Source organism: Chenopodium album, chromosome 11, assembly GCF_948465745.1.
Source record: "Chenopodium album chromosome 11, dcCheAlbu1.1, whole genome shotgun sequence".
NCBI classification, from domain to species: domain Eukaryota; kingdom Viridiplantae; phylum Streptophyta; class Magnoliopsida; order Caryophyllales; family Amaranthaceae; genus Chenopodium; species Chenopodium album.
Window position 1 is genome coordinate 52,186,163 of NC_137844.1, and position 12,842 is coordinate 52,199,004.

Below are 12,842 nucleotides of genomic sequence, written 5' to 3' on the forward strand. Positions count from 1 at the left end.
GTAATAATTATCCTTACAGTTATAACAAATTGTTGGATCGTCTTTCCGAAAAGACTAAATTTTCAGCGATTTGTGCGAGGGATATACCACTGTACAAGATCTTTTCAACGATCGTAGCTTTGATGAAAGAAACCTTTATTTGATTTAAATTTATGTATTTTGGAATTTAGATTTTATTTGTATATGTCGGATGAATTTTTATTAATAAATTGATTTTATAAGAAAAGAAATGTACTATAGTTATACTCCTTATATTAAATTATCATGGAAAATAAAATTGGCTAGAGCTTTAGTATTAGATGTGCTCTAAAGTCTAAACCTATCATCTTTAATGTAGGCTTTGCACTTAAAATATGTTTATTTTTTGTCTCATTTTCAATTCAAATACGGTTACCAAATCCTTTTTTTTTTTTTCTCTATTTTTAAATAATTTAAGTAAAATAATACTCTGCCCATGTTCATTAAATGGCTCGTTCGGTAAGCACCTGTATGTGAGAATAATGATAATGATTTCATGGTTGTCCTAACTCCTAATCATGTATGCTATGTTGCTTACAAACATGTTTTATAAATCTTCATGTATGTCAATATTATTTTGAAATTTAAAAGTACCTAAAGCATAAAGGTTATTAAGGCAAAGTTACTAAAACACAAATATAATTAGGTCAATTGACGCTGCTGTTTATGTGTAGGTTGGCCTTGTTTGGTCAGCCATTTCATTCCAAGTAAAAAAAATTCATTCAATTCATATTGTGGCATTCAATTCATATTGTGGCGTGATCATGAAACCAAAATGCAGTCATGCATTAATATATAAGAGACAGTCTTTTTGATGTTTCATGATCGATCTATCTTAAGATAATTTTCTAATTTTAACACTTAAAAATTAAAAATGGATAGGAATTGCATATAATTTTTCAGTTTTGAACATTTTATTAATACTCGGCACTATTTATTTTACGGATATTTCGCCAAATGCCCCTGAGTTATTTTTTTATTCACCATATACCCATAAAATTTTTCATATTCACCATATAGTCATGAATTTAACAAACATGTCACCAAATGCCCTAATAATTATGTCATGTACTCATAAATTGCATACATCCGTTAGTCATTAGCGTTAATTATGTCATGTGGCAGAATTTTATTGGTTGGATTTTAAATAAATTAAAGTTTAGAATAATTATTTAATTTATATAAAAAAAAAATCCTAAGTACCTAACCCACCACATCCAGCCCCAACCACCACCTGCGCTGACGACCTAGCCTCAACCACCAACCACCACTCGCGCCGACGACCTAGCCCAGCCACCTCATACCGACGACCCAACCCAGCCACCCTGCACCGGCGACCCAGCCTAGGCGTTTCCCTCAACCTCAAAACCCCTTTTCTCCCTCGAAAACTCGTCCCCTCCCCACCGTCGGCTTCCACATCCACCTCCTCGGGCGCGCTGAACCCAAATCGCCTCTCCCCATGCCATCTCCACCCTCACAACCACCATGTCGAAATCCGAAAGAAAAAAAAACCCCAAAATTCAAAATCTAGGGTTTCGATTTTGGGATTTTACGATTTCGGGGTGGTGTTTTCGGCCAAATTGGGCAGCGGCGACGTGGGGGGGGAGGGAATCTGGGTTGCCGGCGAAGGGATTTCGGGGGTGGTGGCTGGTTTTCGACGTCGGTAGAAAAGCGGGGAAAGGTTTTTACAGTTTAAGTGGTGGTGGTTAATACGGTTTATGGGGTTGAAGAAAGGCTTAGGGGAAGGGGCGGCGCCGGCACAGTGGGGAAGGGGGTCTAAGCACCGGCGGCGAGGAGGCTAGCTGGGTGGCGGTGGTGGGTAAGAGGCTTAGCGCCAGCAGAAGGTGGCTGGAGGTGGTTTTTTTTTATTTGTTTTATTTTGGGGTTATCGAAATAGAGAGGAGGGGGCGGTTTTAGGTTTGGGGAATTGGTGGTTCAAGGGTTCCGGCTGGTGGGATGTCGGATTGTCGGATTAGCGGTGGCGGTGGCATCGGTGCAGGGGTCTAGGCGAAATCTGCGCTGGCATGTACAGGACTACAGGGTGGTGGTCGGGGACTGGGCTGGTGGTTGGTGGGTTTTTTATTTGTTTTATTTTTTTATGATTAATTAAATATTTATTTTAAAATTAAAATAATATAAATGGCAGTCAATCATAAGCTGCCACGTGGCAAATTAAGCCAAACTGTTAGTCATTTGGGTATTTTGTAACAATTTTTGTAAACACAGGGGCATATGGTGAATTTGAAAATTTTTATGGGTATATAGTGAATAAAAAAATAACTCACGAGCATTTGGTGAAATTTTCGTTTATTTTATTATATTGTGTGGATCCAAACCACATTATTAATACTCTACACTATTCATTTTATTGACTACAGATTTTTCGATGGAATTAGGCCCCGTTCACTTCACCTTATTTTTGCTGAATTGAATTATTTTACTGAACTTAAATTATTTTTATTAAATTGAAATTATTTTTGGTGAAATTAAATTATTTTTACTGAATTGAAATTATTTTTACTGAACTGAAATTATTTTTGATGAATTGAAATTATTTTTACTGATTTTCTATTATATTTCTTCTTCATAATTACTGAATTTTACTGAACTGAACTTATTTTTTACTGAACTTAAATTATTTATACTGAAATGAAATTATTTTTACTGAACTGAACTTATTTTTACTGAAATGAAATTTTTTTTTTATTCTGAACTGAAATTATTTTTTACTTAATATTATTTTTTTAAGGTGTAGTGAAAAGGGTCTTACTTAAGTAGTTAAGTATATACCACCCTTCCCCTTCTTTAATCCCTTTCTTTCTCATGATTTGCACTTCGAGCACGAGTGCCAATCATTCATGAAAATGCAAGCTCAACTTGATTTTGATAACATATTTACCAATTTCTAATAATTCTAAAATGAATTTAATTTCTTATTGTCTTTAAATATTAATCCTTGTAATTTTATAATATGTATGTATTGTATTAAACCCACACAATGGTCGATCTAAATTACTAAACCTTGATCACAAAAGCCAAAAGAAATGTATTTCATGAAATCTATTTATTCAATGGATTTGTTATACTATTGCTTATTTGGCGAGACACATAATAATTTGCTTAATGAGAAATGATTATTATTAGTGATCAACCTAGTTTTATTAGGCTGGGGCAATGTTTTAGGCTGAGTTATTATATAAATTTATAATTTTTAATATTAATATATATAATTCACGATTTTTTTTGCTACATTATATGTCCATTATTATTTTTTATATTACGTATAGTATAAGATAATATATAATACTTTATATATGACATGTTTCAATGCTTAACCTTATGATATTAAAATAAACTTGATCGGATTACCTATAGAAAATAAAAAGTGCATCATGTGATATTGCTTAAACATGCTATTTACTACATAATACGGAGTATAATATAGTGAAATCAACAAATTTTTCACATATTGAAAACAAGACAACCTAAGTCGGCAAATTATTTTAAGTTAAATATTTCGGTGCAAAAGTCGGCACTAAAATGTCAATGCCATTTAATTTCCTAGTAATATTACTTATTTATAGTAAAACTTACATATATCGTCTTCGTAACTAGAATAAGTGGGCAATTAAATTAAAACTGCCTAAGTTGGGTGATACTTGGTTGGACCGCCCATGAAAATATATAGTAAACAACTTTATTTCAGTGCATGGCCTTTAATTATACTTTTTGTATAATGATCAATCACCCAAGTCCCTTTGTCTCAACAGTATTTCATTATTACTAGGCAGCTCCTAATTTAATAGTGCATGTTCTTTTTATTTCAACTTATTTTTGACTTTCAAAATCTTCAACTTAGGTTAATAGCCCTTTTTTCTCTCTCCCTTTTCTCCCTTTGATGTGTGAATAATGTTAGTTGTTCCGATTTACGGGTTTTAATCGAGCATGTAGTTTTATACTACGTATTAATCTAGTTTGTTCCTAAGCTGCTTACAACTGTATCATCTCCATTTAGTCATCTGAACTCGCAATCCTGAAAATAACAACTATCGACCTAGTTACATTTAACTATACGACATATACTAATTCACATAAATATATAGCTATTAATACTTTGTCTTTGATCTTTTCTTACACGGTAACATTTGTAGTTCTAGCGTGCCTTCCATATGTGGTACAAACTTTGAAATTAAAACTTACTAAAAACCCCTCTCCAAAACTGACTCTCATGATTCTAATAATCACTTGAATAATGTTATACTCTATATTTACCAAAACAAGACACGACATTAATCACAAAGTAAATATCTTGAAGACATTTTGAGCTATGATCACACATTCATACTCATACTCATACCTAAGAAATGATTCTTCAAAGTCTCACTCACGCAATTTAATGAGCCCCACATAAAAAAGGACATAAACCATAAAAATAAAAATAAAATCAATATTGGTGAAGATGATCATACTAATCATTATCATTCATCATCACAACTTATGGCATGTCTGGGGATATCAATATTAAGGGAATGATATCAATTTTAATCTCACCTCATTTATTTTGTTTGTAATCATTTTTTATTTTTTAAGTGAATAATATCAATAGTTATTGTGATCAACGTATCTTTTATTTATCAATTTTTGGCAATAACAATTCCTTGTCATGGAATATGTCTTTTAATTGATTGGTCGTTTGTTGTGTTTGTAAAATGTATTCAATCATTTCAGAATTCAGATCACATACTGTAATAAATAAATAAATACGGAATATAGTTTTATGTCTTTTTCTAAATTCTTTTACTACGTAATTATTTCTCCCCTTAAATATGTCGATTTAGTATACTCTGTATCAACTTATAAGAAACGGAGATAATACAATAAAGCAAATATAGTAGCTTGGCTACCTAAAAGATAAATAAAGTGATTTATCGATATTGTGGAAGTAGAGGCCGATGGGCCCTAGATGGTAACTCAAATCATACAAATATAGACCCATTGTCAAGTCCAACATAAGAGGCCCATGCTTTGAATACTAAAATTACTTGGATTTTTATCTAAAAGAAAGTACAAAATATTGTCTGCCTAGTTGTAATCAGCCCTATTAATAAGTTTCAAGCTTTAGTGCAACAAATAAAGAGGCTAATTACTAAATGTCCACTTACAATTGTTTCATTTTGACAGCTACTATTTCAATAATATATAATGCATAGACATCAAAGTCCATAATTCCATGTGACATAGGACAAGGCAATACACGAGTATCATCAATACGATATACGTAGTAGGGCATGACATTTTTTTTTTTTTTTTTTTAAGGTAAGATGAAAGATTACTGAACCAATAATTTTTACAGGTTTAGTTAATCTAAGTTCGTAGGTTGACGCTTGAGAGTAGAGGAGAAAGGTAAGGGAATCCCCCTACTCCTAAACATTCTGTAGTTAGTGGGGCTCAAACTTGTGACTTAAAAGTCATAAGGTGAGTTCCCCCCATCAACTCTACCTAGTTTTGCTTGAGCTTGATTGTGCATTATACAATTGGTTTTGTCAAGAGTACACAGTATAACGGTACAACTGTATTTATGTTTCATTTTATGTCTTGATTCAATTTAAAAGATAAATGAGTGAGGTTGTATCGTGTCTATAGTTTAATTGATTCTTAACAAATTATCTTAGCTACAAAGTATATAAATGGCAAAAATTTTGTGATCAAATAGTTTATTACCAAGGATACAAATGTAAATGTGTTTGGTGACCTAATTTAATAGAGTCTCTGATCTACTACCTTCGTTTCTTATAATGTGTAGCAAAGAAATTTTTTATATCACAAATAATACTCCTTGTTGCACGTAATAAGAAACACAGGTAGTATATTCAAATAAGCCATATCGCCTGTTTGGAGTGAAAATTACCCCAAAGCGTGGACCAATCCCCCTAGTGACACGTGGCCCAATCAAAGGGCGACACGTGTCATTATAGGAAGATACTACGTATGCAAACCCCTTTTAAGAGCACCTGAATTAGAGAGAAAAGGGCCTCCTTACATCAGGAGGCCCAAATTCCGAGAAAGCCGCAAAACGGCGCTTCCCAAGGACACATGTCCCTACCTGATTGTGTCGTCAATCAGAAAACGTCATTCTAGGGAACAAAACCCTAAAAAGCTCAGATCCCCACCCCTATAAATACCCCAATCATTTATGATGGGAGGGGTGGATTAAGACGTATCATTTAATAGAGCATAAAACAGTTTCAGCTTCACTCTACTTTCTCTCTCTAGTTTTTCCGATCTCAGGTTACTAACTTAACCGTCGGAGGCGAATATTCCGTCACCGGAATATTCGTGTTTTGCACGTGTCCGAGTCTACTTGTCAGGAGAGCGTGACAAGAGTCCCAAGGGAAAATCACAAAATCACCCGAAACATCACCCATATGTATTTGATTTCTATAAGAAAAGGGAAAAAAAAAATTTAAACATAGACAATATAGATAAATTGATGATACTTCATATATGATTGAACAAGAAGGGATAAAAAATATATAAGGTGATGGGTTGTACGTAGAAAATGAATATCAGTATATAGCACATGCCGCACTAGTTATATTGTCTTCTCGATCACGGCAGCCAAATCAAACGGGCGTAAGACCTTAACCATGATATGAGTAATAAATGCAACCCCAAATCCAACTTCATACAACAACATGTCCATATCAAATTCTTATAATTATTATAAATGGTGGAACTGATAAGCTCATTAAGTTACAAGGGGCCATGGCCATGTCCATGTCCATTATTTGTAATTAACTCATCCAATCGAGATTCGGTTGCGTAATATTATAGGAGATTGCTGCAACTATTTGTTGGATAATATACGACAACACACATTATTTTAGTCACATGAAATTTTTTAAAACTTTTAATGTAATTGAGATGGATTGCACTATTTTCTGTAATTAATAATCTAACGAATGGTTAGACTATTTTTTTCTTTCCAATTTAAATCTTGATAAAGGATCGATGTGAAGCTAACTTGTAAATTATTGTTGTCTATATGTTTTCATCACGGTTAGTAGGCACTAATTGAACACTGAGTAAAGTAATTAAACCCCTTGTCTTTCTTGTCTCTACTCTCTATTGATCCCCATGAATTGATGCTTATATGGGTTGGGAGTCTGATAAACCACATTACATTTCAGTACTCCGTATAACCGTATTTTAACATCAATGTTCACATCTTCAACATTATAGATCAGCCTCTAATTTTTTAATCCTTGCAAACTTATCTTGTTAGGCCTTTTAACACTTTGGGCCTTTATTGCGGAGGGTTAGAATTGTTTGGATCTGAAGTTTTCTTATTTTTCGCAATCCGAAAACTCTGCTTTGATCATAGACAACAGACATCATATTCTCATGCCTCATGGGGTGAGCACGGATCGGATCCAATAAATGTCCGATATCCAATATCCGAATTCGATCCAAAAGGTTTCAATATCCGAAATTTGAAAATTATATCCAATATTATTATATAATAATTTTTGAATTTTGAATTTTTGTAAAGAAAATGTAAAACAATACGGAGTATCCATTATCCGAAATCCAAAATTTTTGGATATTTGAAAATCCAAAAATTGATATCCAAATAAGTATCCCATATTCAAAATTCTATATCTGATCCGAAATTAGTATAGGATCAGATATCCTAAGATATCGTATTGGATGTGGATCAAATTTTCAATCATCTTCCATTGTAAATAAATCCTTGTGCTAAACTTACAAGAGGTAGAACAAATTAAGAAATTCTGTAACTGAGAAACATATTTCCCTTTTTATTTGGAAGTTTCATTGTTAGTCCCTAAATTTTGTACATTAATATTGGTGACCCCAATCAAATTGAAATTCACAACATAGCCCTGAGGTATAGGTACTCCATCCGAATGCCAATAGCTGCTGTCTGGTGTGAATAACTGAATATGTTGAAAGTGGTTCCGTGGCTGATACATAGAACCCTCCTTGGATGGGTCGGTGGCAAATGGTAATACAAGTAAGCTGGGCGAAGTGGTCTAAGCTACTAGCGGAGTCATGGGAGCATATTGTAGCTAAAGCTAAAGGCGGTTACATTGCAAAACAAAACTGTTTACATTCAACCTTCATCAGCATCACCAACATTTTTGCAAACGGTTCAACAAGTATAGCAGCATAACTATTTGAAAACCTGTTAAAGATGCATCTAATTAATCGTTTCTAATCGACTACACTACCACGAACAAGTAACCCCAAACATTTCTCATACATCATCATTGATTCACATAATATCATACAAAAGAACATGATGAAGAATTACCTCTTGCCAATCTATTTCCTTCACTAGAAGTAGAAGAATAACAGAATACAACATGCATTTACAGTTAAACAATAACTACAAAGGGCTAATGTTACATTCCGAGTAAACATGCATTTACAATTAAACAAGAATTACAAAGAGCTAATGTTACATTCAAGTAAAATAATACTAGTATCTAATTTCAAAAATCAAGGACTAGTATAGTAGTATCCAAGTGAAAGGATTACCAAAAGATTGTCATGATCCACAATCACAACCCTTCGGTAGCGCCTTGCCAAACTTCAACAAGCTGCTGATCCTTCCTTGTGACAAACATCTTGTTCCCACCAAATCTCAAATTGGTAATTTTGTCACCTCCCATATCCTTAGCTCTTCCCATCAAAGTCCTCTTATAAACTCTACCACCCAACACATTTTCACCACTTAATGAAGAATCAACCAATACCTCAGACCATAACTCTATATCTCCACCTTTACTAACAAATACATCACTCCCATGACATTCAACTTTACATCCTAATCCCTCTTTTTTCGAATTAATCAACTTCGTTCGATTTCCTAAACAAACCCATTCACTTTCAGAGCCAAGATTTCTTAAATCCAGGAAGAAAACTTCACCAGAATTGATACCAACTTTAAACATACATGGCAAAGAACTCGAAACCGCGACATCAGCAAAGCAATCTACTTTCTCCTTCATTTCCCACACTACATTACCAGACCTAACATCCCACAATTTTATACTACCTACTACACCTGTTGGTCCACTATGAGAACCAGATGCCATTAACAAATTATAACTTGAAACCCAACTTAATTTTGTTGCTGGGATAGTAGAACAATCAAAATCAGCACCATATATCTCATTTCGAGCAATCTCGAAAACAGGCCTAAAATCACCTAAGAGATCATAAACCACAATAGCATTCGAGTTCCTCCGACTCGATTCGAAACTAGTAAACAAGTGCTCATTGGATGAACCAATGGCCTGAACATTTGAACTAGACCTAGTTGAATTCTCCCAATTCAAACACTCCCTCACAAAACCCTTTTCCAGATCAATTATTTGCAACCCAGAAAAATCAGTGGCACCAGCAGCCACTACATCAGGGGCAACTGCCAATAATGAATCGACTGCAACAAATTCAGTCAAAATCGTTGACTTTCTACTCAAAGACCAGTCAAAGGAAGTGATTTTACTACCATGAGCAACATGAACAGAACCAAACGACGTCGTAGAGATAGCAGAAATTGAATCTCTACCATTTAAGGGAAGAAACAACGATTTCTGGAGAATTAATGGGTTGAATTGAGATGGGTTGGAGAGAGAATTGATTAAAATTGGCTCAATTCCATAGAATTGGGATTCGAAAATTAGGTCATGAAAATCGAAATTTTTGGATTTTGAGGGAAGAATACCAGTTCTAAGGAGAGAGAGAAAGATTGAGAACAATTGAGGGTCTCGATCGATAAAGGGTACATCTGAATTTGAAGAAGAAGAAGAAATGGTGGAAAGGAAGGAATTGGGGCCAGCTAGGGTTAGGGTTTTTTGGGTGGTTTGAAAGAGTTCACCACCAACATTTAGGGTTACAATAGTAGATTCAGATTTGGGATTTTGAGATTCAATTGAAGAATTCATTGAGAAGCTTAGGTGGTAGCTTTGGTTGCTTGATTTCCAGTAGAGAAGAGAGCGTAAACTTCAGTTGAAAGTTTGACTTCGGAGAAGACAATGTAGGTTGCAGGCGGTCTAATCACAAAGTTTGATTAAAGTGCATTTTGCGCTTTTCAGTTTATACCCTCTAGTAGAAATAAAAATACAAGTAAGTTAAATTTCTAATCATGGTTAACAATACAATTGCTCAAGTATCCTTACAAATGTTACGATGTTATTTGCATTGTGTTGGTTTAACAGCAATAAAAACAACTTTAGTCTTGGATTGGTACGATTCGTACGAAGAGAGGAAGGCAAAGTGAAGAGAAATGAGAGATGAGTCGGGTTAGGAGGGCAACAAGGGGATATCGAATTGTCAATGGTTTGCGGCGGTTCACGAAAGGGGGTGAAAGATTTACGAGAGGGAGTGCAAGTGATGAAGAGGAAAAAGAAAATGTTACTAGCCATTTTCATTAGCATGAAATTGGGCACATCCAAGTCCCACTAAATTTCACAAATGAAGCAACATTATTGATACAATATACAATTTTCATCTAAGGTTAAGGATAATATTTTGTAATTTGTACTTTTGATCTCATTAGGTTTCCAAATATCTTTTGGAATAATATCTTGTATTAGTATAAATATGATCAATGAAAAATACTCCAACCAAGGGAGTTTCACAACCGAACAATTATCATATATTAAAACCCAATGTAGAGATCGAAATTACAAGATATTAAAACTTAGAAGAAAGGAAATGGATGCAAATATTATTGGTAACTAGCAGGCACAAGTTGAACACCAAATAACTTTAACCCCTTATTTTTCTTGGTCCCAACTGCTTCACCTTGAACCAACGATAACTCGCTTCCATGCAAAATTCCTTTCTCCTTGTCAACTACATTATTATTTTTTGCTACATTTTCATCATTTCCTTTGTTACATTTCACAACATCAATCATCCAAAACTTCTTCACATCATTAGCCTCATTTTCTCTAAACTCACACGTATAAAAAGTAACAATATCTTTAGCTTCTAATTCCTTGACCCTTACAAACTTGTTCCATCCTCTAGTAAACACAAAACTTTGGCTACTCTTCCAATAACAATACCGAAAATTCCAACTCTTCATTGTATTGTCATAGAATAATAACTCCATGTCTCCTCCTTGATCGCCACCCTCTTCTTCACCTTCACATACACCGAATTTCCTTCCATTGTTATCTTTAACGGGAAAATACTTTATAGCGTACCTTTTTGGAATCACAAGCCTATTGAGCTTTCCAACGTCGCTTGGGGTCAATTCCTTCCTAAATAGTTCTTGACAATAGTACCCTTCTTGCTTGTTCATGCTATTATTATTATTATTATTATTATTATTGCTTGTTTGGACATTGCTCACTTGGGAAATGGATGACAAATATTCACTAAATTTAGTTTGGTAAGACCCGTCTTTGATCATGTTTAGCACTTGATCAGTACTATAGTGGGCTTGAAAATTGGGCTCATATATGGTAAGAGCAGTCCATGGGAAGTTTCGATGGGCATCACCGGAGTTCCCGTGTCGTAGCTTGATGGCGGCGCTATCATAGGCAGCAGCGGCTGTCGCCTCGGTTTTGAAGGTGCCCAACCAAATCCTGTGGTGGTTGGCGTAAATTTGTGCTCCCCAATGACCATTTTGTTGATATACAACACCCTTGTATTTAGAAGAACCACCATGTTGCCTGTTGGGCCTATCAACAGTATTGGGCCTATCAACAGTGTTGGGCCTATTAACTGTGTTGGGCCTTTTTGGTTGAGAATTGGAGCTGTTTGAATCTGAGGCTTCTGCTTTAGTCATTGTGCTTGACATCCTCTCTTCTTCCATTAATTGAAATTACTCCTATGTCAATCAACTCATTTAAATTCAATTTAACTATAACAAAAACAATAAATTGTTTACATGTAATTGAAAATTGATTTGTTTCAATTGATTATGAAACCGAAATTTGAATAATTAGCCAGCAAATGATCAGTACACTAGTTGGCTAACCATTAAACCAATATGTATTGAATATAAGGAAGTGTCAAAACTTGACTCGACCGATCCGATCTAAATCCGACTCGAAAAATAGCTAATTCAGATTTCGACTAGCATGGACACGATAATTTAACATGACTTAAGTTTTAATTTAGACCCGACCTCACCGAATCCGACCCGAACATTCAGATTGACACCTTACACACCAACAATCAAGGTAAAAAAAAAAATTACTCCCTCCGCTTTTATAAATTTTACATAGATATGAACTAGAGACTTGGCTAGAATTCATAATAACTCAAGTATTCATAATTGATAGAATAGAGTGATCATTGAGATTAGGCATTGAATAAGCACATGGAATATTATCCATTAAAGATTGAAACTTTATGAATGAATATCATATTGTTGTAAAAACAACGATTAAATTAATATACAGAAATCAATTTAAATTAAATACTTGTATAAGTTTAGAGCATACCTGAACTGAAGTTGTGATTACCAAGTTGCATAAAGAGAAGATGGATTTTGTTGCAAAATGTAAAGAAATTAGGGAGCAAACATCTTGTATGAGTTTTAATACACAATAACCAAACACAGATTTATAAAATAGAAGAGTATCAAAAAATTATTTTGGGAAGAGATTTATTTTGGGGAATTATATATCCTTAAGATATTTCCTCAAAAAAAACATATATATCCTTAAGATATCACAGCAAATCCTTAGTTAATTTAAATAAAAGTAGCCAAAATTTTACTTTCTTAATTTTATGTAATAAAATTGTTAACAAAAATCATGTAATGAAATCCCTGT

General features: G+C 34.1%; 1 protein-coding gene and 1 pseudogene across 1 annotated transcript; both read right to left on the minus strand.

Annotated features, from left to right (window-relative positions):
* Positions 1–8,339: 8,339 nt before the first annotated feature.
* Positions 8,340–10,146, minus strand: LOC145569144 (BTB/POZ domain-containing protein At5g41330 pseudogene; annotated as a pseudogene).
* A 631-nt stretch (positions 10,147–10,777) lies between these two features.
* On the minus strand, positions 10,778–11,875 carry LOC145566827 (AP2/ERF and B3 domain-containing transcription factor At1g50680-like). Its single transcript, XM_081626121.1, has one exon. The coding sequence runs from the start codon at positions 11,873–11,875 to the stop codon at positions 10,778–10,780; it is 1,098 nt and encodes a 365-aa protein (XP_081482247.1).
* Positions 11,876–12,842: the final 967 nt, after the last annotated feature.

Bases quoted from the DNA above. Each gene is read 5' to 3' on its own strand.
- LOC145566827 (XM_081626121.1), bottom strand. From the start codon at position 11,875: ATGGAAGAAGAGAGGATGTCAAGCACAATGACTAAAGCAGAAGCCTCA.